The 23322-nt window shown below is 41.8% G+C and overlaps 1 protein-coding gene across 1 annotated transcript in view; it reads right to left on the bottom strand.

The window, feature by feature from the left end:
* TPO (thyroid peroxidase) overlaps positions 1-23322 on the bottom strand; it is a 70413-nt gene that overhangs the window by 37887 nt on the left and 9204 nt on the right. Inside the window, exons 3-6 of the mRNA XM_067294606.1 lie at positions 20604-20755; positions 18057-18189; positions 10627-10756; positions 3130-3336 (exon numbers count right to left, since the gene is read on the bottom strand). Of these exons, the coding sequence (XP_067150707.1) occupies positions 3130-3336; positions 10627-10756; positions 18057-18189; positions 20604-20755 (622 nt within the window). The remainder of the gene's footprint in view (positions 1-3129; positions 3337-10626; positions 10757-18056; positions 18190-20603; positions 20756-23322) is intronic.

The following is a 23322-nucleotide window of genomic DNA, read 5'->3' as shown; positions in this document are numbered from 1 at the left end:
ATTATTTTTTCATACTGTAGCATTCCAAAGAGATACAGAAATTGACTGTTCAGACCATACCAGAAGCCACAGGCTCAATGCAAGAATCACTGGGTGGAATTCTATAGCCTTTATTATGAAAATGGCCAGAATACAAAATCATAATGGTTCCTGCCAACCTATGAATCATTTACCTACACTTGTTATAAATATTAATACACTACTGCAACTTTCAACCCTCCATTGAATTGCACTGACTCAGAACATTCTCCAGACAGCTTCCAGTAGCCTAATAAGCTTCCTTTCCCCAGCAACCCCCCCCGAGAGGGCTTGCAGTGCTAAGCACCGTTGTCCTCTTCTGTGGATGAATTTTCCCTTGGGTGCTGCTGTTTTAGGAATACAGAAAGAGTGCAAACTGCAGCCTCTATGTTTACACTGATGAATAATATGCTATTAGCTTCACTGTCTTTGGAAACTAGACACAGTTTCTTTTTATATAAAATGAATGTAAAAAACTAACTGTGGCTGTTTTCCAAATATTTATTTAACAGGTAGAGATGAACAACTTTACCTACTTAAAATTTCAGGAGAAAATCAGTTCTATGGGGAATTATTATTAGCTCTTTGCTTCAGTGTTTGAAAAATAGTTCCTTTAGTCACACTAATAAACTACCACTTTTTTCTTTTTTTTTTAATACAATGTTTATTCTTTGTCTTTGACAAAAGCAGTCATGAAGTACTTAATATATAATATGATAAAAGCCAAAGAACATCCATCTTCATATGACCTTCTTTAAGCTATGAATAATGGAATAATAACAAAATGGAACTGACTCACAGGGCTGTGGTCAAGTAACGGATCCAGAAGTTGGGAAATTTATCTTAAACTTAAAGCATCATGTCTGAACTTCTTTATAGGGCTCCCTTGTAGCCATTCTGAGTATCAGACTCTTCTAAATCCCCATGGTAGCCCTGAAAACGTCTTGAGACCATTTCTGTGCTAGGCTATACTGCTGAGCAGGAGCAGCTCCTAGGCTAGATTCAAGGTTGGTTGTATTACATGTACTCATAGCTTGCTTTCAGATGCACCCTTGAAATTCACTCTGTAATGAACCTCTTTGCAACTCCAAGATAAAGACTGCAAATATGTCCTATATTTAGAGCAGTGAAGGATGCATTTATGTGTATATGCCATGGTAATCTATACAGCTTTATTCTCTCTGTATTGCAATGATGCTGCCACAGGAATGTTAGCCTTGGCATCCTTCTTAGAAGGTCCCTTAAATAGCCTGCTTTTTAAGCAGATGGGATTTCTAGGCAGCTTGAACTAGTCAGGATTCAATGACTAGACTGCTGTAATCCTTGTGATCCACATTTGATTCAAGTTATGGACAACAGAATGAATCTGTTTTTAATTTGAAAATCTATTGTGGGGTTTTTTTGCACTTAAAGATCAATACCAATCACTGTTTCAAAGAAGAAAATGTTATAAACACAAAATATGACTTTGAAGAATGCTGTAGTTTTATATCTCCAGTGTAATGAACAAACTCATTTTTTCTTAAATGGGATACAAGGCATGGCCACATTTTGTCATATGGTGGAGACACACTCCAACTCCCTCCTCACATTATGTGAAGCCTGTTGGACTTCTGCCCTAGCCTCTCACGATGTGACTTTGGGAATGGGAAAGTTTCCAAGGATACTGCTTAAGAGCATAAACAGTAAATAATTTCTTGTTCCAGATGGAAATTTGAGACAAATAGCACCCCAGAGATTTTTGTAAGGGCTATGGAAGAATCATTGTAATTGAAACTGTTGCGGCTAAACCAAGTTATCCAGTTGCTGTAATGTGTGATACTTCCAATGTGTCCTGAAAATATGATTCTTTAACAAGCCTGTGTTCTTTCTAAATGCTCTCAAGCCATGCTCAGCAATCCTTCAAAAGTCCATATCTCCTGGGTGAGAGATAATAAATTTACCTGTCTGTAGCAAAACTGCAAAAAGTCATTAGTTTCACTTAGCCATCTTTGTGCTTTTGATTCTCTAACCAAATGGAAGACGAGCCATCTTCCAACACAGGATCTGATTCAGTTCCCCCTACAGTTAGCAGAATATTTTCCTTTAAGTTTAATGGAAGTGGAATGAGGAATTTGCAGCAAAATGAGACTATGGATATGTTTATCAATTACACTTTGTTAGGGAAAATAATTTTTGATTATGACTGAATCTATACCATACTCTGGTTTCAACAAATACAGAAGCTGCTCAGTAATCAAGCTCCACCTTGATTTCCTACTAAGAAAAGTAATTTAATTTGCTCTGGACAGAAACTGGGGCATCAGCCCAAGGATGGAAATTGGCATGGTCTCTCTGCAGCACAAGGAGGTGGACAGGCTGCTGCTTTGAGAAAAAAAAACTTCCTGGTACCATAAAGAAGTGGTTTGATTTTGCTACTTGCTTTCTGTGTGAAAGAATGACTATACTGATAAATTATTCAGAGAAGAATATAGGATCCTGTATTTATACCAATTTATGTTTCTTCTAACCCAGTAACAAGCTTTGAATTCTTGTTTTCCATCTACTCAAAGCAAGGATGTGATATATATATATGTCTCAGCAACCCCCTGAAGAGTATTTTATACATATACTGAAAAGATGTCTCTTTTCAAAAGTTTTTATTAGCTGCTGGAAATATCTTTGCTTTTACTGAGTAAAGTTAAGATCCCTTCACTTTATCTAGCTGGCAATTTAGAAACAGAATTATTTGTGACTACTTGCCTATTTTCCTCAATGGAACTCAAAACCTTGAAGCATGAGAACAATAACATTTTTTTCTGGGGTAATAAGATTTCTCTGCAAAATAAAATTGAGAGATAGAAATGTATGATATTTGTACTAAATACCTTAGCTATATTTTATTTGCTCTACACATGGAGAAACTTATTTATTTCTACAAAACAATTTAGCTTCATTTAGTAGCTGCATTGGGTGGCAGTATTTCTATCACTTTCCTGCTTTATTATTTCTGGATGACTTATCAATTTTTTTTATAATTATTTCAGTGTATGTATATCACTAATGTATTTTACATTATTTACCCATCTAGAGACTGGAGTTTCTCTTGAACAAATGCTTTTAAAATCTTACCTGTATTGGAAAGCAAGGATTTTGATTTTCACACGTCATCTGGCACTCTGCTCCAGTTAGAAAGGTAGTTCTACTTGTGCTCTGAGGTGTGAATGCAATGTCATGATCTATATATTGTCCCCAGACCATAATAATATCAGAATATAGTTTGTCTTCAGTAACAGCCTCATTGGATGCATGAATAATTTTTCTTGTCACTTCACGAACCTGGGAAAAAAGAACTAATTTACCCTAAGTGCCAAGTAGTATTTACCTCTCACAAAATGATAAAACCCTAAAAAGGAGGGGGAGCAGTGATGAAAGCTATCTTTCTTTTCTTTGAGATACTTTATGTTGTGGAGTACTTTTAATGGTTTGCTTAAAAAACAAAAACAAAGAAAGCCTAATGCTCTGACAGGCTGATATTTCTGTTTAGAAGCTGAGGTATCAGTACCGTGAACAGATTCAAAAGATATTTCAGCTGAGTTTTTCTATATATTTGCCAAATGATCATCGTATCTTTGATCTGTTCTTTTTCACAGAATTTTGAAAAACATGTGTTTCTTTTAGACTGTCTAAAAGTTTTCTTTCTATTTATTCTGTTTTCTACTCATTTAACAAATGGAATCTGTTTGCAGGGCAACCTGAAATCAGTGGAGATACACAGAGGCTCCACACTGCTCCATGCATAAATGGAGCAGCTTATTCAGTCCAAGAGAAGACAGGCTAGGTTGCAAATAAATAGTAGCTGAAGCTCTGCTTCGTTTTCCCAGGCAGAGAGATGCTAGAACATATTTCAGGAGCCCTTCTGTGAACACAGAGATGTGGATGAGGGGCAGCATGAGGAGACATCTGCACTAAGTGGCCAACCTGCACTAATAACCAAACCAAAATCAGCGGTCAGTGCGTGCTGACAAGGGTATTGTTGTCATTCGCAGATTCCTCCTTCATGCTGCAAAATTCCCTCATATACAGCAGCTGCCTTAGAAGCCAAGCAGTTGAAAGGGCAGCACATATACTGAAGTAGAGTCACAGAGCCTGTCATAACTTGAAGGGATATATAATGAAAATATAATGGAAAATATAATGGAGAGGCCTGTATAAGAGCCAGGCCTAGAGCGCAGCTCCCAGAGCACAGCGAACAGAGGCAGCAGTTTGCGCAGCAGTGTTTGGGCTCTGACTAGAACTTGAGGATCTTGTTGGAAGTTGTGGGCTTTCTGAGGACCCCCGAGGAACTAGCAGGTGATTGCTGTGAACAGGAAAGGGGAAGCTAGGCAAGGACAACTGCAGGAGGCCTTGACTTCTCCTGGGAAAAGCTCGTGGGAAAAGCTCTAGCTAGGAGTGGCTGCTGCTAACGAGCTCTTGGTTGCCCCTGACCAGAAGGAGTTGGGGCCTTTGATCCTGGTGGCCCTTGATTAGGGTGAGTCAAGCACCCTGTGAGTCAGTGCTAGGGAGAGGCCTATATAAGAGCCAGGCCTAGAGCACAGCTCCCACAGCACAGTGAACAGATGAAGCAGTTCGCGCAGAAGGGCGCACGAAGGAACCTTTGTTTCTGTTCCCTGTGGTGTACGTTTCCTCAAGTATGGTTGTGACACGCCGCAGAGCACGTTCCCCAGTGGCTGTTGGAGTTGCTGTGTCAGAGGCTGGGACCCAGACCGACCCTCTGACAGTAGATGCAGCCCCACAGGTGTCAGGCTGCAGGGAGCGCTTGGGGCCTCTCCGGGAGGCCTGGGCTGGCAGCCAGCTCTCCTGCAGGAGGTGTGCTGCTGTTGGCGAGCTGTGTCGTCAGGTAAGGGAGTTACGGGAGGAGGTCAGTAGGCTGCGCAGCATCCGAGAAGATGAACAGGAGATAGACAGGGTATTCTCGGAGACTGTGCAGCTTTGGGAGTCCCAACCCCCCACAGCAGTGGAGTTGCCGGAGGGCTCTGTGCCGTGTGAAATGGTACATCATAACACTGTAGAAGAAGGCTGGAAGCTGGTCACTGCTCCTGGGGGGAGAAAGGCTCCTACTCCTCCTGAAGACCTGAAGCTGAAGAACAGGTTTAGTGCCCTCCAGGATGAGGAGGAGATGGGCATGGCTGCCAGGGAAGTACCTGCGACAACAGACCCTGTGCCCTGCCGGAACGCCCGGAAGAAGCGGCGGGTGATTGTTGTGGGGGACTCCCTGCTGCAGGGGACGGAGGCATCTATCTGCCGACCTGACCTCATGTCTAGAGAGGTCTGTGGCCTGCCGGGGGCTCATGTGAGAGATGTCATGCAAAGACTGCCTAGGCTCGTCCATTCTTCGGACTATTACCCACTGCTGCTCTTCCATGTGGGCGCCAATGACACCAAGGGCAAACTGGAGACCATCAAGCAGGATTTCAGAGCTCTGGGGATGGTGGTCAAGGGTCTGGAAGCCCAGGTCATCTTCTCCTCAATCCTGCCAGTGAGGGGGATGGATGAGAAGAGGAGGAGACGGACTTTCCAAGTTAATGACTGACTGCGCCGCTGGTGTTGGCAACAGGGTTTTGGTTTCTACAACCATGGGACCCTGTTTGAAGATCGACAACTGATGGCAAGAGATGGGATCCACCTCACGAGGCGGGGCACGCGGGTCTTTGCCAACAGGTTGGCCAACCTGGTAAGGAGGGCTTTAAACTAGGAAGGATGGGGGAAGGGGAGAGTTATAGTGACAGGGTAGCTGGCAAAAGACTGCTCAAGTCAGGATGCCTCCAGCAGGTGAATGCAGCCAGGGAAGTGCGCATGGGATGTGGCTATGGAGGATCCTCTTGTACCCCTCCTGGGAAACCTGCATGCTCGATCACCTCCCTGAAATGCCTGTACACCAATGCACGCAGCATGGGGAACAAACAGGAAGAACTAGAGATCTGTGTGCAGTCACAGGGCCATGATCTCATTGCCATTACAGAGACATGGTGGGATAGCTCGCATGACTGGAGTGCTGTCATGGATGGCTACGTGCTTTTTAGGAAAGACAGGCCAGGAAAGTGAGGTGGTGGAGTTGTTCTTTATGTGAGAGAGCAACTGGAATGTATTGAGCTGTGCCTAGGGGTGGATGAAGAGCGAGTCGAGAGCTTATGGGTAAGGATCAAAGGGCAGGCTAGCATGGGTGACACTGTTGTGGGTGTTTACTACAGGCCACCTGATCAGGAAGAGAAAGTCGATGAGGCCTTCTACAGACAGCTGGAAGTAGCCTCACGATCCCAGGCCCTGGTTCTCATGGGGGACTTCAACCACCCCGATATCTGCTGGAAAGACAACACAGCTAGGCACAAACAGTCCTGGAGGTTCCTGCAGAGCATTGGTGACAACTTCTTGACACAGGTGGTGGAGAAGCCAACAAGGAGAGGTGTGCTGCTGGACCTCGTACTAACAAACAAAGAAGGACTGGTGGAAGATGTGAAGGTCGGGGGCTGCCTTGGCTGCAGTGACCATGAGATGGTGGAGTTCAGGATCCTGCGAGGAAGAGGCAGGGCACTAAGTAGGATCGCAACCCTGGACTTCAGGAGAGCAAACTTTGGCCTCTTCAGGGACCTACTTGGAGGAATCCCATGGGTTCGGGCCCTAGAAGGAAGGGGCGTTCAAGAGAGCTGGTTAATATTCAAACATCACCTCCTCCAGGCTCAAGAGCGGTGCATCCCTGTAGGTAGGAAGTCAAGCAAAGGAGGCAGGAGACCTGCATGGATGAGCAAGGAGCTCCTGGCAAAACTCAGCCAGAAGAAGGAAGTCTACAGAAAGTGGAAAGGGGGACAGGCCACTTGGGAGGAATATAGGAACGTTGTCAGAGTATGCAGGGATGCGACGAGGAAGGCTAAGGCCCATTTGGAATTAAATCTGGCGAGAGATGTCAAGGACAACAAGAAGGGCTTCTTCAAATACATCAGTAGCAAGAGGAAGACTAGGGAAAATGTGGGGCCTTTGCTGAATGGGGTGGGTGCCCTGGTGACGAAGGATGCAGAGAAGGCAGAGTTACTGAATGCCTTCTTTGCTTCAGTCTTTACTGCTCAGGCCAGCCCTCAGGAACCCCAGATCCTGGAGGCAAGAGAGAGAGAGTCTGGAGAAAGGAAGACTTTCCCTTGGTGGAGGAGGAGTGGGTTAGAGATCATTTAAGCAAACTTGACACCCACAAATCCATGGGCCCTGATGGGATGCACCCACGAGTGCTGAGGGAGCTGGCGGATGTTATTGCTAAGCCACTCTCCATCATCTTTGAAAGGTCCTGGAGAACAGGAGAGGTGCCTGAAGACTGGAAGAAAGCCAATGTCACTCCAGTCTTCAAAAAGGGCAATAAGGAGGACCCAGGGAACTCCAGGCCAGTCAGCCTCACCTGCATCCCTGGAAAGGTGATGGAACAGCTCATCCTGGATGCCATCTCTAAGCATATGGAGGGAAAGATCAGGAGTAGTCAGCGTGGCTTCACCAAGGGGAAATCATGCTTAACCAATCTGATAGCCTTCTCTGATGGAATGACTGGCTGGGTAGATGAAGGGAGAGCAGTGGATGTTGTCTGCCTTGATTTCAGCAAGGCTTTTGACACTGTCTTCCATGACATCCTCATAGACAAGCTCAGGAAATGTGGTTTAGATGAGTGGACAGTGAGGTGGATTGAGAACTGGCTGAATGGCAGAGCTCAGAGGGTTGTGATCAGCAGCACAGTCTAGCTGGAGGCCTGTAGCTAGCGGTGTCCCCCAGGGGTCAGTCCTGGGTCCAGTCTTGTTCAACTTCTTCATCAATGACCTGGATGAAGGGACAGAGGGCACCCTCAGCAAGTTTGCTGATGATACAAAACTGGGAGGAGTGGCTGATACACCAGAGGGCTGTGCTGCCATTCAGAGAGACCTGGCCAGGCTGGAGAGGTGGGCGGAGAGGAACCTCCTGAAGTTCAACAAAGGCAAGTGCAGGGTCCTGCACCTAGGGAGGAACAACCCCATGCACCAATACAGGTTGGGGGTTGACCTGCTGGAAAGCAGCTCTGCTGAGGAGGACCTGGGAGTGCTGCTGGACACCAGGTTAAGCATGAGGCAGCAATGTGCCCTTGTGGCCAAGAAGGCCAATGGTCTCCTGGGGTGCATCAGGAAGAGTGTTGCCAGCGTGGAGGGAGGTGATCCTGCCCCTCTACTCAGCCCTGGGGAGGCCACATCTGCAGTACTGCATCCAGTTCTGTGCTCCCCAGTACAAGAGGGATGTGGCACTACTGGAGCAAGTCCAGCAAAGGGCTACAAAGATGATTAGGGGACTGGAGCATCTCTCTTATGAGGAAAGGCTGAGAGAGCTGGGCCTGTTTAGCCTGGAGAAGAGAAGGCTGAGAGGAGATCTTATCAACGTGTACAAGTATCTGAAGGGAGGGTGTCGAGAGGGTGGGACCAGACTCTTTTCAGTGGTGCCCAGCGACAGGACGCGAGGCAATGGGCACAAACTGAAACACAGACACTTCCATCTGAACATGAGGAAAAACTTCTTCACTGTGAGGGTGACAGAGCACTGGCACAGGTTGCCCAGAGAGGTTGTGGAGCCTCTTTCTCTGGAGATATTCAAAACGCGCCTGGATGCAATCCTGTGCAATGTGCTCTAGGTGACCCTGCTTGAGCAGGGGGTTTGGACTAGATGATCTGCAGAGGTCCCTTCCAACCTCAGCAATTCTGTGATAAGGCAAGAGCAGTTAGATAGACTTGGACAAGAGGCAACATGTGACTGTTTAGGAACATCAGGCTTTATACTGAAATAGTCAAGAGTGGAGATACATGGCACCATGGAGCTCATCAGAAATACAAATCCTTATATCAGCGTTTGAATAGCTTTGGTGATCACAAAACACAAAATTTCTTCTTGCTATTAGTAAGATTTTCTTATCACTGTTAATTAGTGCATCTACGCTGTGTTATAATACTGCTTTATAATAATCCTCACACATATCTCTTACCTTCACATTATTTGCATGTTGCTGTTTAAAGGAGATAGGTGGATAGCTGAAAGTACAAAAAAATCCTAATTTTGTAAATGAGGAAAACCAGCTAATAGAATATATGGCACCAGTTTTATCCTAGCTTACTTTAAAATGTAGCAGAAAATTTTCTGATATTATGCAACCAATATGATCAAATTCTGTGCAGTGAGAAGTTTTGGTTGAGTGTGTTTCACTTCACCAGCATACAACATAATGAATTTAGAAATAGGCAGTTTGTACCATCTGCTGTAAAGTTACACAGGTAAATGTAAGATTTTCATCTTTAAGCACTATATTGTGCAGCTCTGGAGACAATGGTAGTTAATTAGTAACAGGAGTTAAAAGTGACATTAACAGTAAATTCTTTCTCATCCTTATTAAATACATGATGGTTAAAACAACAAGACTTTGTGAATTCATTAAAAGTCATGTTGCAAAGCAGTGACAACAAACCACAAATAGCAAAACCAGCCCAAATCATTGCACATGGGGAATTTTTCATCCAGTTCCCTATGTAAATATTTTGTTCAAACTTCCCTTTACAGCAGTGTTGCTATTTTATAACTATATGAGCCTCTAAAATCCACAAATACTGCAGTGCCTTCTTAGATCAGTAACTTGGGTTATCTAAAAAATGAAATTATGGTTTAATAGTAATACTTGTTCAGCCGTATGCTAACCTAGAATGCAATGTTATACATCTACACACATGCATACATACATACATACATGTGCATGTGCTTTTATCTGCCTAGTATTTATTCAGGTAACACCCACAATGAGATGTTTTTCCCCAAAGTAAAGGCACCATTATTAAAACATAGAATCATAAAACATCTTTGAAAAGTCTAAGCTGGAAGGGACCTCTGGAGATCATCTGGTCCAAACTTCTGTTGAAAACATAGCCTTAAATTAGGTTATCCAGAATCCCTGTCAAGCTAAGTGTTGAATATTTCCAAAGAGGGATATTCCACCAGTTGTCTGGGCAGCCTATTCTAACATTTAACTTTTTTCACAGCAAAAAAAACCCAGAATTCTCATATGCAAACAGCATTTCCTCTGGAGTAACTTGTGACCAGTGTCTTTTCTCCCATCAATGTGCACCTTTGTGAAGACAGTACCTCCCTCTTCTCTATAATGACCTTTTAGGTACTGGGAAACTGTGACCAGATCTCCCCCCACTCGCCCCAACCCCTGAACCCTTTTTTCTCTAGGCTGAGCAATCATTACCCCTGATCTGTTGGCTGTCCTGTCACTGGTGCCACCAGGGCAAGGCATACTGCTGGCTCATGCTCAGTCTGCTCTCCACCAAGGTCCTTTTCAACAAAGCTGCTCCCCAGGCTGTCAGTCCCCTGTCTGCACTGCTGCTTGAGGTTACCCCAACCCATGTGCAGTGAATCTGTCACTATTTAGCTGACTGAACTTATGCTTAAGCAAAACTAATGGCTCCTTAACTGAATTAGACAGTTTTTTTTGTGGTTCGATATACTGATGTAAATGTGTGTATGGTGGCAGATATGGTTGTAGCCAAGTGTAAATGTTTCAGGTGACCTCGCGGTGCTGTGTCTCACCAGGGGCAGCTGGACTCCGTTGTACAGGGCACCAGGGTTCCATCCTCGGGGCTGGCCCAATTCATCTTCGTAGGACGGTGGGAGCCATCTAGCCAAGGCTGTGTTGGATGCTCCCCACTTAGGATGTTTTCTGGAAAGACAAAGAAAAGAAAAAAAATCCTCCATAAAATTCTGAATGGAAAATAATGAGCTGTCAGATGACAATATTCCCTTGTAATAAGATGTTTATATCTTTGAAAAGACATCAAATACTGGTCATCATGCCAATGTCAATCTGAGTCAAAATGAAGGCAAAGAAGAGTTAAATTACTAATGAAATACCATTATCTGACTTATATTTTTAATACAGGCTGGTTACCTTTGGGTATCTTTGAAACACTTGCCCATACAGTGATTCCTGACAGAGTCCTCCTTCTTTGGAAAATTGGATATATAACCAAGGGCTCTTGCTGGCATTTTTTAAGAGTCTTTTGTTTAGAACAATAGGAAATCAAGACTTAAGAAAATATAATGGAACCCTAGAAGGAAGGTGAAGAAAGCTTAAAAGAAAAATGGTTGTTAGTGATACAGAAGTAATGATTTAACAAGCTCTAAGGAGAAAGGACTGAAGAAAGTGGAACGCTGATTAATGTCACTGAAGTCAGTGGCATTGCTCCATCTGGTTACATCTATACTAATAAATTGGTACAGTTTTTGGATGGCATATGCACAAGCCGAAGTAGTGGCATGCATGTAACTATGCTTTTAAATTGTTAACACTAACCCAGTGTATTTTTTGCTCAGACCAGCTAGCATTCCTCTGAACAATGCCTGGCTGGGCCCATCTTGGGGTTAGTGTGTGCCAGCCTGCCGCTCTGCACTCAGTCGGTTTGGAAGAGGGTAGGAGAGTAACCTCTTCCAAAGGAAGGAGAGGGTTTAACCATAGAGACAAGAGTCAGGTCATGCCACTTGATTGGAGAGCCAGGGAATGGTCCTTGCCCCATTTTATTTATTAGCATAGCCACTGAGTCCTGGGCTTGACCCAATTAATTTTCCTTCTGTCATCATGAACATTTCTAATGCATTTTTTCTAATAAGAGATTTATTTTTTTACATGATCTGTTAAATATATTTCATAATTGCTAAATATACATTAATATTAAAAAGAATAAATAAAATTTTAGCAATGCACCCAGTTGATCAATACTGTAAAGTGAGACACAGAGAACTAGAAATGTCCCAGACAGTTAGCAGAACACATACATTGACACATGGGGATACTAAAGAGGGAACAATTATTTTAATACTCCATTGATCTCCACCACACCAAAGAGGCTCAATTTGTCAAGCTATATGGTACAGTAATACACTTAATTATCCACAATAATTCACACTTGAAGGTTGAAGTATGCCTTAATAAAACATTCAAATTAGTTGCAGTTGATTTGTCTTTATTGAAATTGCATAAAATACTGCACATAGTGTAGTGCTATTTCACTCAATTAAAAATAATGAAATGTTAATTTAACTACTTAACCAGTGATTTTTCTCCTGATTGCTTTTATATTTTAGCAGCTCACTAGAATGCTACTGTAGTAAAACTCTTCTCAGATGCCTTTTTATTATTACATAAAACATGCTAATGTCTTGGAATCTTGTATGAATTAAAAAAGGTTTTCATCCAGAGCAGTTGAAATAATGATTTCTGTGCCATAAACCTTATAAAATAGTCATATGTGATTACGATACATTCTGTTTATGGAAATTGGGACTTTACATTCACTTGTGAAATACTGGAATTACACAGCTGAGATTTTGTTTTGGCTCCCTTAGGAGGAACCTGAAGTTTTAAGATGCAGTTTACTATCTGGATTTATGTCTTTTAATGTTCTGCCTAGTTTCAGGATCTACTGGTAGAAAAAAAAAGCTGAATGAATGTGATATGATAATTAAACAATTGGAGTCTGTCATGTTTTCTACTGCTCTGAGCTGTCATGGACATAACTTCTGGAAAACATGGAAAACTTCTGAAACTTGCCACTAAAATAGTGAAGCAGTCACTCTAAAGGAAATACCCAAATTCCTTCTTATAACCAATGGATTCTGTCAGGATGTCATTCTGTCCCCAAGGTGAGCCACATGCAAACCCTTACTGCCTTGGATCTTAGGTTTTCAGACCAGGCATCACATCCTGGTCTGATGCAATGGCTAATGGCACAGCAATGAAACAGAAATGCTGCAGGTGAAATTCCTCCTAGGTTATCTTAACTGCCTAAATGTTAGGCATAAAAATCTATCTAGCTGTCTAAGCTCCCGCCCATCAAACCGGAGAGACAGATAATTCCTAAGTGCCATCCTATCATCTCATCCTATGTCTCACAAGTAGGAACAGCCAAAACAGCAAGCTTGCAGTAGATGTCTAACTGGTTTAGAAAGCTAAGATTAAGTGAGGTTAATTGCACTGTAAGATTCCTGTCCTTTAGCACCTGTAATTCCTTTATCTTCAAACCCCTCTCATTGCACTAAACACTAAAAACCACACAGATCAGTGCCACTTAGTTGAGATAAAAATGAAGAAAGAAAGCTATTTGGACATGTCTTATCTCCCAGCTTTCTTCATTAAAAAATAATGTTGTAAATATGTTTTGCTTATTATCCACACATATCCCTTTAGGCAGAAAGAAAAGCAAAATCTGTTGATATGTGTTACTAGTAAATCTGGATAATGATACTGTTGGGAATGCCTGATGTCATGTTGATATTCTCCACAGAAGAGCAAGTATATGCTATTCTTTTATGCCTTTGTTCTAAGAATATCACACTAAAACAAAATAATCTCAGGGCTGCTGAATAAATACCTTGTAATCTAGCTGATTTGTCCCAAATAAGTGAACTAATTAAACAAAGCATCAGTAAAGAAATTCTGTGCTTACTTTTAAATATATTTAACTAGATTCTTCTTATGGGTAAACAGCTAATTTCACTTTGAAATTTGTTTTTACATTTCACTTATGAAATACAGCATTTAGTTACTGACCTACCACAGAGCTGCGCATTCCTGCTGGGTGACTAAAATGACAAACACAACACGGATCCTGATATATCTTCTACCTGAAAGTGGCAGCTGTAAAGTAAGGAAAAAGTACAGACTGGTACTTCTTTGTTTAATGTTAGAAGTATTTGAAGCTCATTTACGTAGTAGAATATGTTGTTTGCATGATAATATAATGGAACTTTACTGATGTATCTCAGTAAAGCTTGAGGTATTTCAAAAGGCTCACAAAGATCTAAACTAAGTGAAGATCTGTCTTGCTAGTTTCAAAGTCTTTGTTTTTGGCTTTTTGCTGCCTTTGGCCTCTTGTAGGTGTTTAGTGCAAAAAGTCTAAAATACCACCAAATCCGAATGACAGCATTAAGCACTGATTTGGTGTAAGCATAGGATCATGCAAAGTAACACACAGTGACTAAAGACTATCCAGATTCAATGAATCATATTATCCTACCCAGTTTTAGGAACCAAGCTGAAATTCCTGCACACATCCTAGTATTACTATAGTCACTGAAGAGAAAAAGAGGTTTTCACTTACCCAATGCAGAGTCTATTTCTCTCTATGCCTGTAGAGAAAGACTACAGCAGCCAAGCCTGTAAATTAAGAGCCACAGCCTACGAGCCTAAATTCAACTGCATGAATCTTGACCAATGTGTTCAAGTCCTGATGGAGTTGTCAATTGCAAATATAATACCAGCTGCTCCTTCAGATTCTAGACAACTCTGCAAGTGCATAGCAGAATTTATGGATACTCACATAGTTAGATTTGTATCATTGATGCATATCAGGTTGTGCCCTTTCAACAAAGAGCTTATCAGACATGTTTCTTCCAAATCACTTGTGATGTAGCAGAACTGGCTGTTCTCATAAAAACAGACTGAGTGACTAATAAAACTGCAGAGTTTTACTACTGTTCAGTCACTGTGTTGCATAGTAGCTTAACCTGGGTAATGCTAATGACCTTCCGTTCACAACTCTACCCTTTCATTTGTAACAATGCTGTCTGCCTTTCACTTTGTGACCTTATGCCTATGTATCCAGAGGCTGCTAAGTATAAGTACCTTTTACCCTTGTATTTGAAAGTGCTCTTATCCTCATAGTCCTGCTCTGGAGGATTCCAGAAATATGGTTACATCTATTATGTTGGGTTTTGCAGGAAGCAATTGCCACTGATGTATGAACAGTTTTTTCCTTCCTCTTCACCCCTGCCTTTTTCACCCCTTGCTTCATAGTCTTTATTTTGTGATCTTATATTCGGGAGCCAGTAGATGGCAATAGTAAATAATAGTCATTTAGATAGCCAATAAGCAATAAATAATGCACATGCACAAAGTTTATCAGACCATTTCAACATCCACACCTGATCAAAGTGTGCTCCAATCAGAGCTATTAGCTTAATGAGTGAGACCCACCAGTAGGAGACTGAACAGATCTTTGGGAAACTATACAGTTACTTTGAAAAACATATTTGGGGGAAGCACCTGCGGCACTGGAGAAGACACTCAGAAGAGGGTGCTCATCTGGGGAGACCTCTACTGATCCTCATCCTAGCTGACCACTAGGGAGTTTTCCCTTTCCCTTTTCTCTGTCATTCCGTTTTTTTCCTTTTCTTTCCCTTTTCCACTGAAGATAAGCTTTAACATTAAGAGTTAATGTATTACACCATCTGTGGACCCTATAAATAAATATTTTTGTATGTAAGCCTTCGCATGATCTTTAGTTCAACAATGGTTTGTTTGAAATTGGTGAAAATCTCAAAAAATCATCTCAGTTCCCATAATATGCATAAAATCAACAAGTTTTCATTGCAAATGCAGATCAAAGTTGTGGAGCTCTTTTTGTTTGTTGGGGGTTTTTGTTTGTTTGGCATTTGCAGTTATTCTTCTGGAATCAACATTCTAAACTTGTTCTTTAACAGTCTCTCCACTTCCAGAAGGAAACTTGCATCTTTTCTGGCTGAGTAATTTTCAGTAGTGCTTTGGAAACCTATTCTTATCATCTACAGCTGGAAGTCAAACGCTGCTACAGAATGCAGCAGGAGACTATAGCAATTCAGTGCTTATGGAGATAAAATTAAATAACTGGTAATGCTAATAAATGTCACTGAACATTTCTGAGTTATGAGATTTTCCAACTTTTATGAGCATGCAAACTGTGAAGCTACAAGTAAATCACAGCTGTGACTTTTTTAATGGTCTTGTCAATAAACCAGAAGAAAGCCAATGTCACTCCAGTCTTCAAAAAGGACAAGAAGGAGGACCCAGGAAACTACAGGCCAGTCAGCCTCACCTGCATCCCTGGAAAGGTGATGGAACAGCTCATCCTGGATGCCATCTCTAAGCATATGGAGGGAAAGATCAGGAGTAGTCAGCGTGGCTTCACCAAGGGGAAATCATGCTTAACCAATCTGATAGCCTTCTCTGATGGAATGACTGGCTGGGTAGATGAAGGGAGAGCAGTGGATGTTGTCTGCCTTGATTTCAGCAAGGCTTTTGACACTGTCTTCCATGACATCCTCATAGACAAGCTCAGGAAATGTGGTTTAGATGAGTGGACAGTGAGGTGGATTGAGAACTGGCTGAATGGCAGAGCTCAGAGGGTTGTGATCAGCAGCACAGAGTCTAGCTGGAGGCCTGTAGCTAGCGGTGTCCCCCAGGGGTCAGTCCTGGGTCCAGTCTTGTTCAACTTCTTCATCAATGACCTGGATGAAGGGACAGAGGGCACCCTCAGCAAGTTTGCTGATGATACAAAACTGGGAGGAGTGGCTGATACACCAGAGGGCTGTGCTGCCATTCAGAGAGACCTGGCCAGGCTGGAGAGGTGGGCGGAGAGGAACCTCCTGAAGTTCAACAAAGGCAAGTGCAGGGTCCTGCACCTAGGGAGGAACAACCCCATGCAGCAGTACAGGTTGGGGGTTGACCTGCTGGAAAGCAGCTCTGCTGAGGAGGACCTGGAAGTGCTGCTGGACACCAAGTTAAGCATGAGGCAGCAATGTGCCCTTGTGGCCAAGAAGGCCAATGGTCTCCTGGGGTGCATCAGGAAGAGTGTTGCCAGCGTGGAGGGAGGTGATCCTGCCCCTCTACTCAGTCCTGGTGAGACCATGCCTGGAGTGCTGTGTCCAATTCTGGGCTCCCGAATACAAGAGAGACATGGCACTACTGGAGCAAGTCCAGCAAAGGGCTACAAAGATGATTAGGGGACTGGAGCATCTCTCTTATGAGGAAAGACTTAGAGAGCTGGGCCTGTTTAGCCTGGAGAAGAGAAGACTAAGAGGGGATCTTATGCAAATATCTGAAGGGAGGATGTCAAGAGGATGGGGCCAGACTCTTTTCAGTGGTGCCCAGCGACAGGACGCGAGGCAACGGGCACAAACTGAAACACAGACGCTTCCATCTGAACATGAGGAAAAACTTCTTCACTGTGAGGGTGACAGAGCACTGGCACAGGTTGCCCAGAGAGGTTGTGGAGTCTCCTTCTCTGGAGATATTCAAAACCCACCTGGATGCGATCCTGTGCAACATTCTCTAGGTGACCCTGCTTGAGCAGGGGGGTTTGGACTAGATGATCTGCAGAGGTCCCTTCCAACCTCAACCATTCTGTGATTCTGTGATAAAGAAACAAACCCTTGCTCAGCTACTCTAAAATTGACAAGTCCTACTGATTTCACTTTTCATTTGTAGGTCAACTGAGACAGGTGAGTGTTTCTACACTCTGCTCAGGGTTTGAAGGAAGGCTTATACAGATCTAGTTGTGTTTATTCAAATTGTTCAGATGTGTTTTGGCTCCAGTGAGATAAGGCTATAATATACAGACATTTTAGCATAATTTTGCTATATATAAAAAAAGGACCCAGAATTTTTAGATGTATGCTTGCTAAATGACAAGGCTGTGAGAAAATTTGCAACTGAGAATGTGCTTGATTTTCTTATTTCTCCTCATGAAGAAATTATACTTCCCCATTCAATATTATTTTACCCAATTTAATGAAGAATGAACATTGGGTTAGAATTCAGTCTGTCTAAATTATATAGAAAAAAGCATCTGCTGAATCAGTCCTCTCTAAATTTAAATTACATAATCTTAGAAATCTTATAGGCCTTCAAAGGGAGATTCTATCCACCAGAATTAGGGTACCGAAATTTAGATGGAGATACTCCTTCCCTGGAAGCTTTCAGTAGCATCAACATCTCTCATCACTAAGTACAGAAGGAACATAAGCCATCTATTTTGGATTATTGCTTTAATGGGCATATACAATGTAAGCATAAATGAGGTGTCTAAGTTAGCTGACTGTGGTCACACACCCATGTTTTCCAGAAAAAAGTAAACATAATTTTTAAGTTAAAAAAAAAAAATAAAGGGGGGGAGGATTTTCCTGGACACAATTCTTATTTTACATACCTGTTATTGCAGGCACCAGTGATGAGTCTATATTTATTAGCTAAGCAATTATTTGAACATTTTGGTGGCAACATATAAGGCAGACATCCAGAAATGTTAGCAATTGTGGTGAGCAGATCAGCTGATAAAAGATCTGAAAGAAAAACAAAACAAAACAAAACAAGCAACTTGCTCTTGTTATAGATGTTATTGTTACAGGTATTGTTACAGCTGTTACAGTAGAAAAGACAGTATTGTCAGCTGCAGCTAGAGCAAGCCCCCTCTGGTTTCTAGAAAAAAGCACTTAGTGAGAAGTGCTGCAGGCGGTAGGCTTAGGGACCTAGAAGAGATGCAGACTGAAAGGGAAGAACTGATATTATTATCTCATGAGTAGAGAATGAGAAGGAAGAAGACGTGTTTGGGACCAGAGGTCAATCTGCTCCCTTTTTACTGTTATGCGATTCCTCTCTGCTTCCTTCTCTCCCTGCATCCTGGTCGTGCCACTTACCTGGACTGTGCTTACAAGAAAAGTGTGACAAATGCTACTCAGGAACACAAGAGGGGAAAACGTGGCACTGGAAAGATGCAGGAGGTGCAAGAAGGGATAGTGGACTGTATAATAAAATGTGGTGTGGAAGAGGCATAGAATTATTAACTGGAATTTGCAGGATAGGGAAGAACAGAGTTGTACACCAATAACCAGTGTGTTATTCATGTCTTTGTAATATGATTGCAGACAGCTCTTCCAGTGAGCATTCTTCAGGTGAGGGACAAATTCACATTATTCTATGAGCTCTGGAGTTCTGGCACCCTCTCACACACACACACACGTAGGTAAACATGTGTCTGGCAGGTTGGAAATAGAGGGGCACATGAAAAGAAAGCAATATTCTTTCTGAAGTCAGCGAACTGAGTGTACTGAACTCACTCAGACTGACTGTAACCATGATGTCCTAAAACAGAAAGGTAGAGTCAGCACCTAACTCTTGCCCCCATCTCCTCACTGCCTACTGCAGGTCACCCAGTCCTACCACTTATCAGTCCTACCCATTGGTAGGACTCTGAACTAAGATAATTTGGTTCATTAATCAAGCCAAAAAAAGTAAGCCAGGAGAAAAAAATAAGTTCAAGAGTTGAATCAGCTCCAGAAGCATTCTGCTGAACAAATAGACCCTGTGCATGTAGGCGTGAGAAAGGAGGAGGATGAGCTGTTGGGCTGGCTCTTGTTTATGTACTGGGTACCTAGGCTAATTTTGTGGATGCAACTGCATTTCCATGTTAGTTCAGGTTCAAAGTCATGATCAGAGCCCTGTTCTCAAATTATCTATCATGTAAGTGTTGACTCACGTGTTTTCTATAAAATCAGTTTAGTGGTTCTTTACTTCATGTAAAGCTACTCCTTGTCATGGCATGTACAGTGTCCATTCATCTTCCATGAAAATTTTTTTGGTTTTGTTAATTAACAAGAATTTCATGCCTTTGTTCTGTGATTTAGGAGTTCTTCAAGTTCTTTTGAAACTGCACTAGCACAAAATCATTGTATCTCTCTCTCTCTGTGTGTGTGTGTGTGTGTGTGTGTGTGTATAAAACTGTGTGTACATATATAAATATAGTTATATAGATGTCTCATTAGCTTAGCATGCCAAAAGTTTCCTCAAGGGAAAAGAAAAGTAGATAATTGTAGACTCTTATGTTTTTCTACAGCAGTCTAAAAATTCCATCTCTTGAAAAAAGTTGTCATGTTTTAATACTAAGAAGAGAATACAAATTATAACTCTCTGGTTCATGTTGCTCTTAGCGATGGAATTAAATTACGAAAAAAATCAATGTCTTTCTGAATTTTTGAGCCTTCGAAACACCACAGACACTTGTTAAACTCATCTTGCAATAACAGTAACAGCAATTTTACTTAGACAATGATACATCACTGAACTTTCTAAAGTATCTCTCTCTCCCTCCAACATAAAAAAAAAAATTAAAACAGAAATAAAGGGGAAATAATGTATAACAGTAATACACTATGAAAATTAGTTTTGGAATTAAGAACTTTATTTTCTTAAAAGATAGGTATTCATAAGGCCATCTATGTCCAGAGGAAATGTATTTCAAAATGCCAGTGCCACAAAGTAAATGATAGATATTGTACTATTTTATCTGCAGACTCTAGGCCCCACAAGCACTAAAACCAAAGTGCTGGGGGAGAGAGATACTTCACTGTAAACGAGAAGTTTGCAGCACGGCGGATATGCAAGCTGATTTATAGACAATACGAATATATGTTGATGAGTTCAGAGGATGTCGGCAGCTCAGTGCTGCTCTGCTCAGCAACTCTGCAAATCTGCATTCCGGGGAAGTAACATGTTACAAAGTGACTATCTGCGGTGCTGTAAAGAACAAAACAGAGGTGTTCTGGCCCCAGGGCGTGGACATGAAACCTACTCCTGCCTAAGGTAAAATAAAATAAAAATGAAGCTAACCCAGCTTTAATCTAGAAGGCAACATTCAAACAAACAACAAGGGGTTTTGCCAATGTCAGTGTACTATATTTACCCATTGGATGAAAAGAACGTTTGCGCTTCTGGCAAACTTTTTGTTTCAGCACTTGAATTGACATTTCCATTCGTTCAGCTGCTTGGGAAATATCTTGACTCTCTTGTTCTGGAGATTTTGAGAAAGCCAGCAGCGAAGTAGGAGTTGCTATTCCCCTTCCTTGGATATTTCTATAGTTGAGACAAAATACAGATTTTTTAAACATATTGATTGCTGTATTTGTCTATGTTGGGTATATTCAGAGTTTAAGATAAATTTTGATTAGAGGACATGCTGGGAAACCAAAAAGAAAGACTACATAGTGATCTTGTTTTGCAGGCAGGTGGAAAATTCTGGAAATAAAGGAAGAGTGCCCTTCTGCTGAATATGCACAACAGGAGTAAACTTGTGAAGAGCAAATGGGAAGAGACAGAAACTGTTAGTGGACAGAGCCTGCAGCACAAACTGACTGGAAAGATCTTGTGCAGTATTGTCACAATATAGGAATTCCACTATGGCAACATCTAAATGAGTAGATTTTGCTTTTACTTGATATCTTCAATATCAAGGATGACTTCTGTTATTAAAGATGGATTCATCTCTTGCCTTAGCCACCTAATGGTCAAACAGCTGGTCTGCAGTCATCTGGATGCCATCTGCAGCCAATGAACGGAGATGTGACTCTGAAGTTAGGTAGAAATGGCTTCTTCTTGAAGACTGCCCAAGTACCTGACCAACTGGCTACCTGTATATGGACCTTCAGCACCCAGTTTAGTAGGACTTCATTAGCCTTAAGTTACATGGCCTTGCCTTTAAAATGGAAACTTCTTAAACAACTAAGGTTTGCTGAGATAACTTCTTTTCCACTTAAACATAAGAAAAAACCTTTTTACTGTGAGGGTGATCAAGCGCTGGAACAGGTTGCCCAAAGAGGTTGTGGAGTCTCTATCCTTGGAAAGAGTTAAAATCTGACTAGACACGATGCTGGGCAACCTGCTGACACTGACACTGAGCTGACACTGCTCTGAGCAGGGATGTTGGACTAGATGATCTCCAGAGGTCCCTCTAACTTCAACCATTCTGTGATTCACTATGTAGCATAGCACCAACTTATTAGTTATTATGCTGAGGAAATATGCACTATATCATTCTCATTTCACCATGTCCTGCCTCCTAAGCCTTCTGTACATGTACATGTGTTGGGGCCCTTGCAGTGCTTCACAACAATAATCTGTGAGGATCCCTGCGGCTATGTGAATTGTCCTTGAGCATTCCTAGACCATTACAGAAGGGGAAGATAAGTAGTGGTAAACAAGTAAAGGAGGGGGCTGATAAGCCCCTCCACGTGAACAGCAGCTTTGCACCGATCGTGTATTCGCTTTAGGCGCGTGAACAGAGACTGTAAACCAATCATATTAAGGCAAACGCCGCGTGCTTCATAGCAGCTAACCAATCATAGTGGCCAAGGCGCCGCGTGCCTGCATGCCACGACTGCACAAACATATATAAGATGGGCACATTGCTGAATAAAGTTGGAATTGAATCTGCATTCTGTGACTGCGTCTGATTCTTTCCCGCTACTCCCGCGGACCGCGACATCCATGTACTATTTTATATTTTTAGCCCAGATCCCTAAATGTGTTAAAGCAGAAATTAAAGAGGAACAGGGTAAAAATGTGAATGTGACAATGTAAGATTTCTTTTTGCTGAACATGGACCTTCTTGTCATGGTCCTTTTATTGGCAAAAAAGCCCTGAGATAAGCCCATCAGAGAGAACTTCCCCTTTAGCTGGAGGTACCAACTCCCAAACTGATTCCTACAGCTTAGAAAAAATACCCCACCCTCTTCTATTTGCAAACATGTCATAGGTTGCAGATGTCTTTATGGGCTTCTCTGCAGTGCAGATCTATTTAGATATAAGCCTTTCATGAAAATATTGTGCTGTCATATTCATTTAGGTTCACTTAAGCCACAGGACAAGTTTAAAATGGAAATAACATTTTGATTTGGGCAAAACAAACAGTTAAATACCTGTTTGCAAAATATGAGCATGCTTACATAAATAAAAAGCATAAAGTAAGAGAATATGACTACAAGGCTTTTTTTAGATGCAAAATTTGTCTGTAATTGATCCAAAAGAGTCTTGACCTACTCAGTTATTCTTTATACAGAAGCAATTCCATTCCTTTTATCAGCTTAACAAGTCTCGTAACTATGAAAAAGAGTTATCTTGCTCTTCAGTGCTGTGTTTTTCAGGTTTTCCATAGACAATTAGGAATTTGGCTGGGAATCTGGAGTGTTAACACTCCTAAACTGTGTCCCAGTTGCTAAGAAAAAAAGAGGATAAAACTAAATGAAAGAACTCAGGTTTGATATTTAATATCTATGTGAGGATAATATCAGTCATACATAATTTTTAAACATTTTCATAAGCATGTTCAAACATGTCTGTACAAATGGGTTAAAGAGAACATCTGTACAAATTAGCTAGAAGTTTAGTTAAACAAAACAAAACAAAACAAAACTTAAGGGCAAGGTCTATTCCATTCTGTCTAATCTTACAAATATTGTAACACTGGTTATTAGCTTGCCACTTTCTCCTCCCCCATAATTCAATGTACTCCGTATAGTCCCTTCCAGGCCCTGCCCACTCTCCTGAAGTTGAGCTCTGATGCTGGAAGGAGATGCTGGTGGCCTGTGTAAATTACAAAGTGTTTTGATATTTTGCAGCTCAGAAGTACCCATGAAGCTAATAGA

This window comes from Apteryx mantelli, chromosome 3 (assembly GCF_036417845.1).
Source record: "Apteryx mantelli isolate bAptMan1 chromosome 3, bAptMan1.hap1, whole genome shotgun sequence".
NCBI lineage: Eukaryota > Metazoa > Chordata > Aves > Apterygiformes > Apterygidae > Apteryx > Apteryx mantelli.
This window is presented reverse-complemented; position numbering and strand designations above follow the sequence as displayed.